We start from the raw sequence: 19,697 nt of genomic DNA, 5'->3' as shown, positions 1-19,697 counted from the left end.
AACCAAGTCTTGTAGCTTATGGGTGATCATTCATCTTCGTGATCCACAGATATTATGAAGAAGGAGAACCTTGATGAATGTAGAACATAATAACAAAAGATGTGAATTCTTAGGAATTTAATCTGCACATTTCATTAACCATGAATTCACCATACCACTTAATAAAGTTTGTGGCTTTGTCACATAAAAGTGACCTGGTCAACTGGAAAGAAAGTATCATTTTCAAAAGAAATTGCTGCATCCACAGTTATATGAAATGTCTTTTATTAGCATCTCAATATTTACTTGGTTACACTGATTACGTTTATTTGCTTTTCTCAGTGATATTACTGTTCGCTTCAGCTGAGTAAATACGTTGTTTTTAGGTGACTAAGAGCAAGATGTACTTAATTGTGTTTCTTGATTGGCTGGTCTTAGTGTTAACTACGTAACAACATGTTGTCTAGCTGAAACCCAAAGAATGGAATCCAAAGAACAGTTTCTCACTTATTAGATGACCACAGATGTCTACTTGTATTACTGGCGGGCTATTTCTGCTTGTTTTAAACTGAGTAGCATGCATGTTTGCAGAATTAAGACTCAAACTGTTTGATGTGAACTAGTTATGGACGTATTCAGATATCACTTGAAGTGTGCCTGATAAGCCTGAGTTTGGACCCGTGATAGGTTTGCTTCTCTAATCACCAAACGTTACAGTTTTCAACTGCACTCTACAATTGGAAGATCATTTATATAGGTAAAGAACAAAAGTGGACCCAATACCGATCCTTGTGGGACACAACATATTATACGCCACTCATTGTCAGTTTAATTTCATTCTTGCAACAGAATCTGTCAATTTTATCATCTGCTTTCTGCAATAAAACTCAATCGATGCAGGTGGGATACCATTAATACCATAGACTTCACCAGCCCACACAATCAAAGCGATCTGCAAGGTCAAGAAAACAGTAATAGGGCGTTTTTTCTCGTTTGGCTCTGCCAGGACTACGTCTATGAGATACTGTATGACTATCGGTGTGGAGACTCCGAGTCAAACCGAGCGACAAATAATAGAAGAGTTTACGGTTGTTGAACGGCTGAGTAAGCACGAAACGCACCTAATTGGAATGCTGCCAGTAACGTGCCCGCGGTGAAAGAAATGTGTCGCTTCTCGCTGGAGTCCACGACAGCCCGGGCTCTCGCAATGTGTGGAAAGCGGCTCTGTCGCTCATCCGTCAATTCGTCGCGTCCTGGCCACACTCTCAACCAGGTCACGTGACCTACGCTTTACTCCACGCACACACAAACAATGCACGTGCTCCTCATGAAGAGGACCCTACATCTGGCGCCGTTTTCTAGAAGCGTCCGGAAGTTCGTAAGAAACATCGAGATGTTTTTGAAATTGGTTCTACAGCCACATAAATTGTGTGTGAGAACTGATTTTCTCCCGGTCTGTAAAATATTCAAATAACTTACGGAAATGCAGCCGGGTCACGTCATGGACAACCGCCGAATACTTCGACAGGTGACCACACATTTTTAAGGCAAAACTGTAGTATTTACATGAATTTAAAACCTCGATTTGCAGAGAAAATCCGGAAAAATAACACACACAACACACACACACACACACACACACACACACACACACACACACACACACAGTTAACAAAAGCGTCACCACACCACCAAAGATGACTGAAGCCAGAGGTTATCGATAGAGAAAAATACTAATCAATGGCTGAGGTAGCATTAACTGTGTCTCTCTGTTTTTTGACAAGGGAGAGAGAAAGCAGGATTCCTCGCAGAAATTAAGGAAAAACCTCCGTTACAAGGTTGATCTCAACTGCTTCCATAACAGCACCACTCCAGTAGCTGGAAATGCGTGCCAGAATCTCCCCGTTGTTATATTCCATAGAATGACCAGTGTGAAGACAAGGTTCTGCATTGGCTGATTTGTTCGACTGTTGTAAGCGTGTGTGCCGCTTGTGTTCAGTACACCAGACCTCCACAGTCCTGGAAGTCAGTCCAATATATGACATGCCGCAGCTGCATGGAATACATTACACACCCGCCTTACACAAACCAAGCTCACCCTTAAAAGAGTCTCAAACGACCGTGATCTCAGACTGAAGTCGGAAAACACATTTCATATCATATATCCGCAAAATACGACCAATCGTACTGATATTGCTCCCTGCGCAAGGCAGAAAGGCCGTAGACGTTGGTGCCAACTGGGTATTATCATTGGACACGCGGTGCCCGGTAAATCTGATCTCCCTTTCACTGTATCCTTTAAGACGAAAGGTGGCCTCAAGTTAGGTTAACTCGGCTGACGAACTCTCAGGGTGAAATCACGTGGACCCTGTGAACCAAGGTACAAAGTACTCCTTCACTTTGAGCTGGATGGTGACAATCATCAGCCCGCAGATAAAAGTCAGTGTGAGTAGGGTTCCTACAAACGGCATGTCCCCACATACCATGAACCTTCGTCCTGACCAACACACTGAAAAAGGAAAGGCAGCCATTCTTTTCCACCTCCATTGTGAAACGAATATTCAGTTGGATTGAATTTTGGTGTTCTAAAAAGTCGTTCAAACTCTGACTGCAATGAGGCCAAACAACAAAAGTATCGTCTACATACCTGGAAAAAAAAAGTGCAGATTTCAAAGCCGCCGACTCCAAGGCACGTAGGTGACACCGGGTTCCTATCGCAACTCCATAGTACTGGTCACCGAATAAAAAGGAAGTGGAACTCAATACATGTCGACATAGGTTCGTTAATTCAATACCAAATCTTACTTCCATTAATCGTAACGAATCAGCCAGAGGAACACGATTCTGCATGGAGTCCTGTATTATCTCTCCGGAACTCCTCTGCAAATCGAGGTTTTAAATTCCCTCGCACAGTGCCTACTCGTTGCAGTTTTTCCTCGAAAATGACAGGATGGCCACCTACGGCGACATCGGCGGTTGCATTCCAGTAAATTATTTGAACATAACCTTAGTGATCATAGCTCATTGGCGGGAACGTCGCGAGTTAAGTGATTTTGAAATGTAATATGATAGTCGATGCAAATCTCCTGAAACATAACAAATCGGAGACTACACGGGAATTCAGATATTCACATGTCTAGGGTCGATCAACACTATCTCCGGAGAGCATATCTCCACATCTGTTAACCAACGTGCAGGACGAGCGCAAGGTTCTGACGAACAGATGTGTCATCATTTCTACATACCCATTTGGGGCGATGATCTCCTACGAGTTAGGTCGACGCCATTCATTGTCGTCCCCCGACATCAGTGGTTCGCCATATATATTTTGCAAGGCATAGCACAGTGCGTGGAGAAGGCTGCTTTTTCCCACGGTCAGTCATTGGCTTTTCCTAATGCACTCGTAAATGGAGAGAGACGGAATGATTGCTCGTATTCTCCTGACAGAGGATATAGCCGCTCTTCAGCCACAAAAGATGGTTCAAATGGCTGAGCACTACGTGACTTAACTTCTAAGGTCATCAGTCGCCTAGAACTTAGAACTAATTAAACCTAACTAACCTAAGGACATGACGCACATCCATGCCCGAGGCAGGATTCGAACCTGTGACCTTAGCGGTCGCTCGTTTCCAGACTGTAGCGCCTAGAACCTCACGGCCACTCCGGCCGGCCTCTTCAGCCACAAACTTCAAACGTTTAGCAACAGCTTTTAATCATATAAGACGAACAAACACTGACGGTACCGACCGGCCGCCGTGTCATCCTCAGCCCGCAGGCGGAGGTCATATGTGTGGCACACCACTCTTGCAGCCATTGTCAGTTTTGTCCTCACAGCTGCCGTGTGCACCTCTCGTATCAACAGCACTCGCCATACCTGGACGGTGACCCATTCGAGTGCTAGCCGAACCCGACAGTACTTAATTTCGGTGATCTGACGGGAACCGGTGTTACCACTGCGGCAAGGCCGTTGGCAATCATAAAAAACAGATGAAAAAATGTTAGTTTTAAAAGTAGGGAGGTCAGAAAGTAAGTTTCACATGTCGTCCCACGCTAAGACCGTTGTGCAACAAGCGTGGTGTATTGTCACAAGAAAGTACATGTTCCAGGTCTCCTGCACACGCATTTCTGTGACAGTGCGGATAAAAGGTGCATTAAACAAATGAAACTACGTTGTTCCAGAGTACTTTCCAAGTCTGAAACTTATATATATGAAGACTGGAGCGAGAAATGAAAATTTGTGCCCAGGTCCTCTGCTCAATAGGCAGATGGGCTAACCACTACGTCACCATGCCACAGTGGCTCTACAGAACTGCACGAAGTACCCTAGCACGTCTGCGGAGGCTCTCCAGCTTTATTGGGACAACATGGAATTCCACTTGGTTAAAGCACATATGCCTGGGTTCCAGGTAGGATCCCCCGTTTCTGTCGATGCTGAGGTGCTCTTCCAGTACAGTTGGGGGGCTGTTAGAGTTCAGGGCGAATACCAAGTGGACTGAGGCATGAATGGCAATCTGGATTGAGAAGGGAGGCGTGCTTGGGTAGGGTTCCTGTGCTTGTACAAATCCACTGTGCCAGGATGGTGTGGTCATCGAGGCATCTGCCTACTGGGCAGCAGACCTGGGTTCGAATCCGGCCTCGGTACAAACTTTGATTTGTTGCTTCAGTCTATATATATATATATATATATATATATATATATATATGTGTGTGTGTGTGTGTGTGTGTGTGTATATAGCAGAAACATACTCCAAAGTTGAAGTATGCACGATAGTATGATTCTTGTGGGAAAACTGTCTAAATTGCATATAGATTCAGTGTGGAATTCGCGCGGTATACGCAATATCACGTCCAGCTGTAGGGAAACGGTGAGGCCACGGAGATGTGGGTGAAATCCTGATCTTGCACCCTGCGAGTTCCGTCTTTCGGGCTAGCTGAAAAAAAAATCCGCGGGGAAAAAGATTTTCCTATGATAAGGACATTCACATAATGGTTCTGTGACAAAGGAGGGGATTTTTACTGTCGAAGAAGTGACTGATTGCTAGAACTATCCGATCGTCCCTACGATGAAAAACAATTTTATTTATCTGTGTCACTTTGAAGTGTAGTGCAGCATTCACACTTGCCCTGCCATAATAATGTGTAACTTACTTTGTGATATGGCCTCGTACACCTTAGCCTCAGTCGTTTCTTAACTTCCTGGAGTGACATGCTGATCTACGCCCCCCCACAGGTGATCTCTTGCGCCGTGCTGCTGCTGCTGGGCAGCGCCGCCGCCCAGAGGGAGGAGCTGGAGCCGGAGGCGGAGGCCCGCCCCCAGGCCGCCGCCCCCGCGCAGGACACGGAGCCCGTCGAGCAGCCGGGAGTCCGCCCCCGCGACAAGCGCGGCTTCCTCGCTGCCGCCGCCGCCCCCCTCGCCTACCCCGCAGCCGCCGCCTACACCTTCCCGGCCGCGGCCTACGCCGCCCCCGCCGCGTACGCCGCCGCCCCTCTGGTGGCTAAGGCAGCCTTCGCCGCCCCCGCAGCCTACGCCGCCGCCCCCGCAGTCGCCGCTCCGTTGGTTGCCAAGGCCGCCTTCGCCGCCCCGGCCGCCTACGCCGCCCCCGCCGCCTACGCCGCCACTCCGGCGGTCGCTGCTCCGCTGGTGGCCAAGGCCGCCTTCGCCGCTCCCGCAGCCTATGCGGCACCCGCCGCCTACGCCGCTCCCGCTGCCTACGCCGCAGCCCCCGCAGTCGCTGCCCCACTAGTAGCGAAGGCAGCCTTCGCCGCCCCTGCCGCCTACGCTGCAGCGCCTGCAGTGGCGGCCCCCTTGGTTGCCAAGGCAGCCTTCGCCGCCCCCGCCGCCTACGCTGCAGCCCCCGCAGTAGCCGCTCCACTGGTGGCTAAGGCCGCCTTCACCGCCCCCGCAGCCTACGCCGCCCCCGCTGCCTACGCGGCTGCTCCCGCGTTCGCACACTATGCCTACTATGGCTAGATGTGTTTATCCACTGCGGTTAAACCCAACAGTCTTGTCAAGCTCTGCAACGTCTCCCCAAGAACCACCTCGTTCCACCATTTAACTTCACAAAATCCTGTATCCCGTCCTCATGTTTTCCTACCTCGTTCCATCGGTTAATTCCGCAAAACAGTGTATCATCTCCTCTTCTATTCCTCAGCCCGAGGAATGTGTACTCGGAGAGATTGCCAAAAGACATCCCACTCCTGCAGTTTCGTAAAAGGCTCAGAGCTGAAGAAATAGTGTCACGCTTCCAAACGCTACGCTTCAACGATAGCACACAGTCCCACCTTAGCTTGCCTTCGTACTAGTCTTCAAACCCTTCCTGCCACTACTACATTTTAGTTCTAGCGTTAGAGCTACACCACAGTTCCTGACGACTACTGTTTATCCTTGCACAACGCGGTTACACAAAGAAATTATACCTCTTGCACTGCGTTTTTCGCACGCAGGTATCAACAGGAAACCTAAGTACGCTCTTACAGCGAAGTTAATGCTAAGTACATATGGCTCTTAGTTTTTTTAAGTTCAAGCGCCGTTTTCTTGTTCCAATAAGAAAAACGCGTTGGAATTCATAAAACTAATACGCGAATGCTTACCGTGGCAAACGAATGCGTAACAAATCTGACATACGCCAATATTGGCTTCAGGTGAATCACACATTTCTCATGGCTTCACATAGGTGGAAATCCATACGTATTCCATTCCACACGTTATAGGATTCTCTCCCTGTTGCTGTTTCTCCGTATGCGGTCTGCTGAATACTTAGTTGTAAAACAAAACGGTTTATGGAGAATGCTTTCTCTTCGCTGTAAGGTGAAATGTATTGATTAATAAATTCAACGTATCATCAAAACAGCTCGGGATTGATGGATAGTCTATTTCACGATTCGATCTGCACATGTTCTAGAACCCCACGTTGACTTTACCAAAACTGGCTGCAATGCAGCGGGTGAACAGACCCGGGCGAAATTGGTAGAATTGTGTTTGCATACTACGAACTTCTGCCTACCATCTGACTACCTTGCGCTCTAATTTTTCACGGACTCAAGCTGCAAGCAGCATAGAAAACCATTCTCTTATCGGGACTCAGATCACCCTACTCCAATGAAAACGAGACATTCCTGCTCGCATATGTCTCAGGAGACATACTTACACTTTTTCGAGCCTGGAAGTAAGTTTTGGAATGTGCAAACTGCCTTTCCTGCAAACTGTAAAAGAAGCACTAGTCATACTGGTGTGGATCGAGGATACAAAAATAAAATGATCGTGTTCTGATGTACAAATACTCCACACCCAGCATTCAGCCCACAGCTCTAATCTTCCGCACTGTTTTTCGCTCCCTATTCCAGTTACTCATTTCGAAGCTCTCTCTCTCTCTCTCAAAGAGTGACACACATGTCGGACACGCATTCTGCGTTGGCTCTCCTTCCGAAGAAAAACAGCCGAGACGTGCCTGGAAAAACTCCAGCTAACGGAGGCAAAAGAAATTCCGACGCGAAACCCACTTCACCGCTTCGGATCACGTGGGAAGGTTTCTCGCAGTTCGCGTGACTTCTGTTCCAAAGGAGAAATGTCCGATTTCCACTATCGCAACAGCGTTCGTCCAAGCAGCTAAATATACAGCTAGCTGCGTCCTTTCCACTTCCTGTGGAAACAAGTCGATAGCTTCGACTACGGCTCTGCGTCTTCGTAAACTTAATGGTACACAACTCCAAAGTATTCCTTCCTCATTTGTACTGCAGCCGAATGTTTTTAACGAGGCAATCGGGACAAACGGTCTCCCAGTCAAAAGATTTCCCTACTGCTCCCTGCCATATCCTCGACTTCCTTTGAAGGTTCCAGAGCTTGTTCAGACTCAAACCTGTGAACATCCCACTGTAAGATCCGATTTTTACGATACTGTTGTTGTACATATTTGTTACTTTTTTTCACCGCCCATGTTGTATTTAGAAAATAAAAATATTGTTCGCATCTCAGATGATCTGTGGATTTATTTTCCTCTGGCCTGATCCTATCCTCTAAATACGCTTAGTAGCAGCGAGGATGTGCTTATGGCTGAATAGTTAATGTTAAACCACACTGACTATAAACTACGTAAAATCTTTCGTGAAAGAGCTGAGTTACACATAGATCAAAATACATTTTCAGAGAATAAAAAACAGCCAAAGATAATTTGCAATCAACTAATCGATGGACTAAGATCTAACAAAGTGCAGGAAAAACATACGAGTCTTAACTGAAACAACATTTGAGACAACTTACTAAACTTTAAATTCCTCACCAATGTTGTGATGTGTTCTTAGTACAAGGTAGTAAGTGAGATGAGGTAAGACGCATTTGACATCCAGTCAGCAATGGAAGTTGGAGAAAACGAAACCGTAGTTGTGGTCTCAAAATACGAGTGCTATGCCAAAGAACAATAATATCCAAAATACGTAACAGGCGTCGTTAAAACCAGAAGAAACGTATGGTTGCAAATTTATTTCAACCGCTTTCTCTGGATGACGGTTGAAAGCCAAAACCTATGGGAATAAATGTGTAAAATTAAATACAGCAAAGGAAAGGTGTTATCCCACCGCTAAAAATAACGGAATAAAATGCCTAAAGCAAATGTGGCTACACTTCACAATTATAAAAGGTAAATCCATAATCACCATACATACCTCAACGTACTGTGCATCAATGACAAACTGAAAAGATTAAGACAGTGCTCAAAATACGAAATAAAATAAAAAAAACTATCTACACGTTATTTGTTCCGAAAACAAAAGAAGATGGATGAAAAAAGTAGTAGCGTTTCTGTTGCGCATGCTACTCCGATTTTTTTCCAAATGCAGCCAACATTCAACTTTTATTAACGTTATCTCGATACAAATTTCGTTTTTGTTCAAATATGCAACAAAGCAATTGTAAAGAAATGAAAGCGTCGTAAGATTATTTAAATGTCACGTTTCAGGACAGTTAACAATGACAAAAGAAATTTCACTTTTTTCAGAACTTATAGAGATTTCGAATTCACTAGTAGTATCTGAAGGTGTAAAGAATTACTGCTTATATCTCTAAGATATATTTACTCAAGACTGAAAGATTTTTGCTTTGACGTTCATTGTGTTAAACAGTATATCAGAATAGATTTTGCAACAGGACGTTTCAGTAATGAGGTAGTATGTAGCGGGACAATTACCACATCGTGGCTGTGTTTCATGTCTTTTTTAACCTATTTTCACTGTGATCGTGATGCCATAGTTCCAAGTGAAAAAAACCTGGTCGTATTACAAACAATCTTAATGTGAACTACGATGGCTTACTTTTTTGCAAAAGAATATTTCTCGTTTCTTCGCACCTTCTCAAGTAATTCTTTCTTGAATTTGATGTTATCATAGCATTTTTATCCCACTCAAGAACTTTTCTTTTATTTCCCTCATTGCTTCTTCGATGTACAGAGAGAACAGTAGGGGCGAAAGACGACATCCCTGCCTTACACCCTTTTTAATCCGAGCACTTCGTTCTTGGTCTTCGAGTTTTATTCCTCCCACTCGGTTATTGTACATATTGTGTATTACCCGTCTTTCCCTATAGCTTACCCCTATATTTTTGTCAGGATTTCGAACATCTCGCACAATTTTACGTTGTCGGACGGGTTTTTCAGGTCGACAAATTTAATGAAAGTGTCTCGATTTTTCTTCAGCCTTGCTTCCATTACAAACAGCAACGTCAGAAAACATTGTACAAGCGATCTATTTCTTTCACCATCCAAATGTATATTTAACCCTCTGTTGCATGATTTTTTTTTAGGAAACCAATTTCAATGAAAAACATATCTGGGGGTAGGGTCTGACACACAAAATACTGTGTAATAGGTTAAACATAGAAATTTTGATTTATTCAATATTTTAGGTTTGTTGCCATTTGGCAACACCACGCGTATGTCCCAACAGACTTCCCAGAAGACTCACAACACTTTTATTTACATACATGTATAGGTAAAATGACTTAGGAAAGATACACAAATGTGCTTCTACATACATTTATTGCGCGGCCCCTCCCGCTGGAAGTTCGATTCCTCCCTCGGGCATAGGTGTGTGTGTTCTGCTCTCAGCATAAGTTAGTTTAAGTAGTGTGTAAGTCTAGGGTCCTATGACCTCAGCAGTTTGGTCCCTTAGGAATTCACACACATATGAACATTTGTAGAATGTGCTTCTACATACATTTATTGCGCGGCCCCTCCCGCTGGAAGTTCGATTCCTCCCTCGGGCATAGGTGTGTGTGTTCTGCTCTCAGCATAAGTTAGTTTAAGTAGTGTGTAAGTCTAGGGTCCTATGACCTCAGCAGTTTGGTCCCTTAGGAATTCACACACATATGAACATTTGTAGAAGGGAGTCTAATCACAGACATAAAGACTACCATTCCTATCCAAATTTCTAATTCTTGTCTCTCAAGTTTCAGCCCTTTTGCAGGATTGTTTTGAATGGATACTCTGCTTGACTCCTCAACAATAATGTCCAACATTTCGCTTCCAAGAAACATGTAAAAATATTCTTTCGGACTGCATACATGAGAAAGGATGTCAAGTGTATCAGTCCATTCTGGCATAACTAGTACTTACCGGCATTTCTTCCAATTACACACATGTTTAAGCTTTTTATTTTCTTCTGCCGCTACAATACCATTTTGATGTAACAAATTGTTTTCGTCATGTTGTTCCTCTTCTTGTTCCTTTTCCTCTTCTTCTTGTTCTCCTTCACTGTCATCGTCAGTCTCACGAACAACTACAGCTGAAGTTCCATGAGGAATTTTACGTCTAACACTTTCATCCTCTGAATCATCTGCAAATTCTTCTTCACTGTCGGTGTTGCCCAATTCCGAATCGTCCCTTTCTTCAGAAATATTCCTCATTGCCGCTGAATGTCTGCCACCACAGAAGCATGAAGCTGGAACTGATGCCATGTCTACAAAATAAAAGTAATAAACAGCATTGTACTGAATCCGCCCATGTTGAAAAAGGTTATGTTTTCATGGGCAGGATCATAATGTTGCCATATGGCAACAAAACGGAAATATTGAGCAATTATTTATCATTCAGTTACAGAGACATCGACACATTATCTGTGCTATCATTAGGCATCATTTAACATACCTTAAAAATATAATTTCTCTAAGTGTGATCTAAGTGGGAGAAATAATTCACTTTTTCCGCTGCTGTAGCGTGTGTTTACGTATAGTGGACCTCCAGCAACGACTATAGACTATCAGCAGTTTCTGCCAACATAACGACGCTAAACACAGTCTAGCTTGACGCAGCCAGACTGTGTGTTGCCACACGGCAACACCATGCATGTACAAGCGGTTTCCTTAACATTATATGTAAATTTATGGTTTGTTGCTATATAGCAACGCCATGCAATAGAGGGTTAATTTGGAATATATCCTTTCCACAGCCGCAATGTGGGTCGGGACTGCAAAAAAGTATCGCACAGTTTTGAAAAGTTCTGAATATTCATGTTTAGAATGGTTGTTCATGAAATCACACCATATATCAGTTACGTTTTTCTCTAAAAAACAAGGATCTGGTTTTCTATTTGAGCTGTTCTCTGAGGAAACAATTTAGGCGATTTACTTAGTCGATCTTTAGGCATACAGGAATCGTTCTGTAGAATCACAACGCCTAATATCAGCGACGACGTCACAGTCACGACCAGCAGCTCGATACGCCGCACGCAGCTATAGAGAAGCGAGACAGAAACGCTATTGGAATGGTGGCCCATATTGGGGGTCTTTCCCCCGGAAATTTTCTAAATTTTAGATGAAAAATAGTGAGATTCAAAGTTTTTTAAGCATTGAAGAGTCATATGATCAACATTAGAACCCGAAAATTGGACTCTCGATAACTCGACAAGCATGACACATTTATTGGCTTTGAAAAAAGAAACAAAACATCCACGGTATTTTCGTAAAAAGCTAATGTAATTTACAGTAATAATCATGCTTATAGACTACTACAAAGCAGGGAATATATAGCTCTGAAAAGACTGAAATTACATTTAAATAAATTCTAAACTATCATTAAAAGAATAAAACATAAAATATTGCTGTCGCTCAGTAATAGCACATTGATTAATAAGTGAAATAGCTAAGCTTACTTTGAATAAGGCTCAGGGTTCATTAAATAAAAACAATATCTCAAAGTTAATGTTTTAATACAGTTAATAAAGTTAATACAATATGCCTAATACTTTCAGTCAAAAAGCATGTAAATAGTGGGTTTTAAATGGATCTTACACCTTAAAAATATTTAAATATTTGAAAATAACTTCTGCAATACTATAGTAAAATAGTAATACAGTACTATACTAGTACTAATATTTTGGAAGTTAAAAGTTAACGTTATCTATGTATTTAATTTTCTATTTTATAAAGATTTTTAATATTGCTCTAAATGCCATTATTAGTGCTAGAGTGTCTTTAGAAAGGTGCAAATGTCGACCGTCTGACTGGATTACTGAATATGAAGTCGTTGATGTCTGGTCGGATATCCAATTCACCCAAAACATTTCGGTGAGCATCAAGAACAGCCAAGTTGTTCAATCTCTTCTGTCCTATTGTAGATCGGAGATATGACTTCAGACGTCTAAGGGCGCTAAATGACCGTTCTGCTCTTGCTGTCGTGATTGGAACTACTTGGAGAAGCTTAAGGCACTTCACTACTTCAACAACATTTCACCAGCTGCAGGCTCTTGTGTAATGTACTTTCTCACATCAGCCGTGTTTTTTAAGGCCAGTTGTATTTTATTAGCGATATCGGCTAACGTATTCAAGTGTAAGCGCTGTCTCTCAATGTCTAGGTCATTTTTGAAAAACTCAGTTGATTTTTCCAAATTTGTTTCACCTCTGTTTACTAAAAGCAAGCACTCTTGTTCAACTGCAATGACCTGTGTGAGTCCAGTTGAAGCAAACCGCTCAGTAGTGCAAGATTGCACCGTTTCACAAACTTCAATGTAAATAGCTTTGTAGTATTCCTTTGGGGTTTTGAAAGTGTGCAGTGAGCTGGCTTCGTTGTTTTCATTCTTCTTTAGTATACTTCGATTCCGAGGAAGTGAAGGATCATCAACTTGTCAAGGTTTTTCTTTTAAACACAATTCCCGAAAGTGTTAAAAACAATCGTGTCTTCCTTTCAATATACAAATCAAGCTCTCATATATTTTTTTCCAGATCAGCAACACTTCCGAGGGCATTGAAGTTTTTCATTGACGTCCTCTACTGGGTTCATTGCATGGCAAAAGGGAAAGAAGAGGTAAGTCTTGAATTGTAACATTGACTCAAGGTAGCATGCACATTTGAAACCTGCTTCTGTTTTGTCCTCTGAAGAAAATGTTTCAAAAAACTCTGGAAGACCTTAAAAGTTTTTCAATATTCTCAGGATACTAGAAGCTCGCATCCATCGAGTCTGGCAAAGGGGGCATAGACCAGCTTGGTTGTTGACGCTCTCACAGCTTATGCTTCTGAAAAGTCCCATCCTTTTGTTGGATTCCCTTACGGTGTTAATTAAGTCCTTGGCTAAAGCCATAATATCCCTCATAGACGTAAGATGGCTGAGACTGTTTACAACTGCCAAGTTTAAACTGTGAGCAGTGCAGTGCACGAAACGTGCTTTTTGTTGCATATCCAAAACTAACTATTCGCACAGTTTGTAGACAGTATCTACAGTGAAGAGCCAAAGAATCTGATACATTTGTCTAATATCGTGTAGGTCTACAGCGAGCACGCGGAAGTGCCGCAACGCGACGTGGTATGGACTCGACTAATATCTGAAGTAGCGATGGAGGGCAGTGGCACCGTGAATCCTGCAGCGCTGTCCATAAATCCGTAGGAGTACGTGGAGGTGGAGATCTCTTCTGACCAGCACGTTGCAAGCCATCCCAAATATGCTCAATAATGTTCATGTCTGGGAAGTTTCGTGGGCAGCGGACGTGTTTAAACTCAGAAGAGTCTTTCTGAAGCCACTATGTAGCAATTCTGGATGTGTGATGTGTCGCTTTCTCCTGCTACATTTCCCCAAGTCCGTCGGAATGCACAATGGACGTGAATGGATCCAGGTGATCAGATAGGCTGCTTACGTATGTGTCACCTGTCAGACTCGTATCTAGGTGTCCCATTTCACTCCAACTGCACACGCCCACACGATTACAGAACCTCCACCAGCTTGAACAGTCACATGCCGACATGCAGGCTCCCATGATTCATGAGGTTGTCTTCATACCCGTACACATCCATCCTCTCGATAGAATTTCAAGCGAGACTCGTCTGACCAGGCAACATGTTTCCAGTCATCAACAGTCCAATGTCGGTGTTGACGGGTCCAGGCGAGGCGTAAAGCTTTGTGCCGTGCAGTCATCATGGGTACACGAGTGGGCCTTCGGCTCCGAAAGCCCCTATCGATGATGTTTCGTTGAATCGTTCGCTTGCGGACACTTGATGGCCCAGAATTGAAATCTGCAGCAATTTGGGGAAGGATTTGCACTTCTGTCATGTTGAACGATTCTCTTCAGTCGTCGTTTGTCCCACTCTTGCACGATCTTTTTCCGGCCGCAGTGATGTCGGAGATTTTATTTTTTACTGGATTCCTTATATTCACAGTACGCTCCTGAAATGGTGGTACGGGAAAATCTCCACTCCGTCGCTACCTCGGAGATGCTGTGTTCCATCGCTAGTGCGCCGACTACAAAACCACGTTCAAACTCACTTAAATTGTAAGTAGGCTGTTTAGGTTGTTATGTTTAATAACGCCATGTAGCGTTCTATATGAAAATCACTGACCGTGCTGTGTGCAGTCTGTGGCTGGTTGGCATTGTTGGAACATTCGCTATTGTAGTGTTGGGCAGTTGGATGTGAACAGCGCGTAGCGCTGCGCAGTTGGAGGTGAGCCGCCAGCAGTGGTGGATGTGGGGAGAGAGATGGAGTTTTGAGAGCGGATGATCTGGACGTGTGTCCATTAGAGAGAGTAAATTTGTAAGACTGGATGTCATGAACTGATATATATATATATATATATATATATATATATATATATATATATATATATATATATAAAATATGACTTTTGAACACTATTAAGGTAAATACATTGTTTGTTCTCTATCAAAATCTTTCACTTGCTAACTATGCCTATCAGTAGTTAGTGCCTTCAGTAGTTAGAATCTTTTATTTAGCTGGCAGTATTGACGCTCGCTGTATTGCAGTAGTTCGAGTAACGAAGATTTTTGTGAGGTAAGTGATTCATGAAATGTATAAGTTATTGTTAGTCAGGCCATCCTTTTGTAGGGATTATTGAAAGTCAGATAGCGTTGCGCTAGAAATATTGTGTGTCAGTTTAGTGTTGATCAGAATAGGTAAAGAGTGAAATGTCTGAGTACGTTCAGTTCTGCTCAGCTGTTTGAAAAGCGAATAATGTAAGAGGTTTAGCAGCACAGTCATTCATAAATTTTTCTACGGGGACGTTTCAGAATCTTGATAGCCGGCCGTTGTAGCAGCAGTAATCGATCTGACAACTGCGTCAGACACTTGTATAGGCCTTGCCGACCGCAGCGCCGTATTCTTCCTGTTTTATATTGCTGTATTTGAATACTCATGCCTGTACCAGTTTCTTTGGCGCTTCAAAAAAAATTTTTTTTAATTCAAATATGTGTGAAATCTTATGGGACTTAACTGCTAAGGTCATCAGTCCGTAAGCTTACACACTACTTAACCTAAATTATCCTAAGGACAAACACACACACCCATGCCCGAGGGAGGACTCGAACCTCCGCCGGGACCAGCCGCACAGTCCATGACTGCAGCGCCTGAGACAGCTCGGCTAATCCCGCGCGGTTTTCGCGCTTCAGTTTTTATACGTACAAACGAATGTACTTGCACCATAGAAGACGTGGCGGAAATGAGAAGCTCAATTTGGAAGACAGTTCTGGTGCCGTCCGATTTCGAAATTCTAATGAATATGATGGGGCCCTATGTTTCAGAGCAAGGCAGAAATTTCAGAAAAGCAATTCCTTTGAAGCAAAGACTCGCTGTTAGTCTTACGTTTTTGGCGACAGGAGATTTGTGTCAAAGCCTCGCATAGTTATTTCTTATTTTAAATCCAGCGATATCTAAAATAGCTCAGGCGATTTGTGGAGTAGGACACAGCATAGATAAACGCTAGCGCTGTATAGCTGCATTTAGTGGTAGCAGACCAGAAACAATGTTCCTTTGATCTACAGGGTATTTCCGTAAGAGCGAGCAAAAATGTAAAAGGACACAGAGAACGGTCCACTGAACAATTTGACGCAGGGAACCTGGAGTCGAAGAAGCCAGCTTAAGGAGATATGCAAGTAAAATTGTCTGCCACTTTGTCTAGCATTACTTTTTTCCAGCATATTTACACTAACATGCGTACAAGTTTACAAGTCATGTGCTGTTTATTTACGTGTACATTCTTTATTTCCTGCATGGAAACAAGGAGGACGAGTCTGATTATCAGGAAGTCATGATGCAGGTTTTGTTTACTTTTATTGTCCATAAGGTGGCTCTGTTGTATCGTATTTACATCGTCCCGTGACAGCACGTGCTATGAATCAACGAGAGACCCATTCATTACTCAGTGCTATTCAGAGACGTACAGTACAATACGATGAAGCAGTATCGGTACAGCTTCGCAGAACTCACCTTGTGTATGGGGAAGTACGTGCAATGCTCCAACAACGGACTAATCGACCAGATTTGGCTCTGAGCACTATGGGACTTAACATCTGAGGTCCCCAGTCCCCTAGAACTTAGAACTATTTAAACCTAACTAACCTAAGGACATCACACACATCCATGCCCGAGGCAGGATTGGAACCTGCGACCGTAGCAGTCGCGCGGTTCCGGACTGAAGCGCCTAGAACCGCTCGGCTACCAGGGCCGGCTCGACCAGATTTCCTCCAAATGGTGTTGTTTACTGGCAAGTCCTGATTTGATCGCGATAGTATTTCGAACAGCAGGAATAGCGATGTATGGGATGAGGAAAACCCTCACGCCGTAGTAGAGTCACACCATGAAGTACGTTTTGCTGTGAATATCTGGGCCGGCATTGTAGGCGACAATCTCGATAGGCCATATCTTCCTCCTGGCTGTCTGAATGGGCACCTGTACTTGAAGCTCGTGCAAAGAGTTCTACTTGAGTTGTTCGAGAACGTACCCCTAATCCGTGAGAGGATGTGGATACAAAATGACGGCGCACTGCCTCACTTCAGAATCTGCAACCATCTCAGTGCTGCATTTCCTGGTTGCTTGATTGGAAATAGAGGTTTTATTCCATGAGCTGCGAAGTCACCTTGCGTGAGACCCCTTGATTGTTTCCCACGGGGATATCTAAGGTCACTTATGTATGAGACACCAGTGGATATGGAATTAGTTGCCAGAATTGTAGCTGCCTGTGATGTGATTCAAAACAGTCCCGGGATATTTTGTCAGGGCGCTTCAGAATCTTGTTCGCCGATGGCATACGTTGAGGTTCGTGACCGTCAGTTTCAGCACATTTTGTAAGATACAGTGCAAATGCTACGTTCATTGTGTCAATATCATGGTATTTGCAGTTAACTATAACTAATGTATACAGGGTGTTACAAAAAGGTACTGCCAAACTTTCAGGAAACATTCCTTACACACAAATAAAGAAAAGATGTTATGTGGACATGTGTCCGGAAACGCTTACTTTCCATGTTAAAGCTCATTTTAGTTTCGTCAGTATGTACTGTACTTCCTCGATTCACCACCAGTTGGCCCATTTGAAGGAAGGTAATATTGACTTCGGTGCTTGTGTTGACGTGCGGCTCATTGCTCTACAGTACTAGCATCAAGCACATCAGTACGTAGCATCAACAGGTTAGTGTTCATCACGAACGTGGTTTTGCAGTCAGTGCAACGTTTACAAATGCGGAGCTGGCAGATGCCCATTTGATGTATGGATTAGCACGGGGCAATAGCCGTGGCACGGTACGTTGGTATCGAGACAGATTTCTAGAACGAAGGTGTCCCGACAGGAAGACGTTCGAAGCAATTGATCAGCGTCTTAGGGAGCACGGAACATTCCAGCCTATGACTCGCGACTGGGGAAGACATAGAACGACGAGGACACCTGCAATGGACGAGGCAATTCTTCGTGCAGTTGACGATAACCCTAATGTCAGCGTCAGAGAAGTTGCTGCTGTACAAGGTAACGTTTACCACGTCACTGTATGGAGAGTGCTACGGGAGAACCAGTTGTTTCCGTACCATGTACAGCGTGTGCAGGCACTATCAGCTGCTGATTGGCCTCCACGGGAACACTTCTGCGAATGGTTCATCCAACAATGTGTCAATCCTCACTTCAGTGCAAAGGTTCTCTTTACGGATGAGGTTTCATTCCAACGTGATCAAATTGTAAATTTTCACAATCAACATGTGTGGGCTGACGAGAATCCGCAATTGTGCAATGACGTCATCAACACAGATTTTCTGTGAACGTTTGGGCAGGCATTGTTGGTGATGATTGGGCCCCATGTTCTTCCACCTACGCTCAATGGAGCACGTTATCATGATTTCATACGGGATACTCTACCTGTGCTGCTAGAACATGTGCCTTTACAAGTACGACACAACATGTGGTTCATGCACGATGGAGCTCCTGCACATTTCAGTCGAAGGGTTCGTACGCTTCTCAACAGATTCGGTGACCGATGGATTGGTAGAGGCGGACCAATTCCATGGCCTCACGCTCTCCTAACCTCAACCCTCTTGACTTTCATTTATGGGGGCATTTGAAAGCTCTTGTCTACCAAATGTAGAGACTCTTCGTGCTCGTATTGTGGACAACACGCCATTCTCCAGGGCTGCATGAGCGCATCAGGGATTCCATGCGACAGAGGGTGGATGCTTGTATCCTCGCTAACGGAGGACATTTTGAAGATTTCCTGTAACAAAGTGGTTGAAGTCATGCTGGTACGTTCTGTTGCTGTATGTTTCCAATCCATGATTATGTGATTTGAAGAGAAGTAATAAAATGAGCTCTAACATGGAAAGTAAGCGTTTCCGGACCCATGTCCACGTAACATATTTTCTTTCTTTGTGTGTGAGGAATGTTTCCTGAAAGTTTGGCCGTACCTTTTTTTAATACCCTGTATAAAAAAGTACACGATAATGTGATTTTATTCCTAGTATCTCCTTAAGCTGGCTTCTCCAACCCCAGGTTCCCTACCTCAAATCGTTCAGTGAAGCATCCTATATGTCCTGTTAAATTTTTGCGCGCTCTTCCGCAAACACCCTCTACACCGACACAGCAGTGGAACACTATTTCTGTGCTCGCAACATGAAGCTGACACGTTGCTAACATCGATAATCCAGTACTAGCTGCGAACAATGCTGCGTGCAGGTTTGGAACTAAGTGTGAACGCGCCTTAAGCCTGAACGTACACGAGGACTGTATTCACCCGACAAACAGGTTGTCCGTAACGTCGTTAAAGACTACGGCCGACTGTTGAAACTCGCCCACTACAGCTGAGTAACATTCGGCCCACTGGTGGCAATCAGTCCGTTGCGAGGTAACTGAACTGCTTGATTGTGCAATGAAGAGTTGTTGGAGTAGAAAATGCTCACCTCACGAACCAAACGAAAGGAAAGGGAATTGTAGGTCACTCCAATACTAAGCAAACGAAGCAGACTAGGGGAATTTCAT

At 43.8% G+C, this 19,697-nt stretch overlaps 1 protein-coding gene across 1 annotated transcript; it reads left to right on the top strand.

The window, feature by feature from the left end:
* Window positions 1-5,587: 5,587 nt before the first annotated feature.
* Window positions 5,588-7,950, top strand: LOC124716714 (cuticle protein 16.5-like; the record flags this gene model as incomplete). Its single annotated transcript, XM_047243256.1, has 1 exon — window positions 5,588-7,950. A coding segment is annotated over one exon (363 nt), but the record flags the coding sequence as incomplete, so codon positions are not given.
* Window positions 7,951-19,697: the final 11,747 nt, after the last annotated feature.

Source organism: Schistocerca piceifrons, chromosome 9 (assembly GCF_021461385.2).
Source record: "Schistocerca piceifrons isolate TAMUIC-IGC-003096 chromosome 9, iqSchPice1.1, whole genome shotgun sequence".
In the NCBI taxonomy this organism is placed as follows: Eukaryota; Metazoa; Arthropoda; class Insecta; order Orthoptera; family Acrididae; genus Schistocerca; species Schistocerca piceifrons.
The sequence above is the reverse complement of the archived record's forward strand: the minus strand, read 5'-3'. Positions and strand labels throughout refer to the sequence as shown.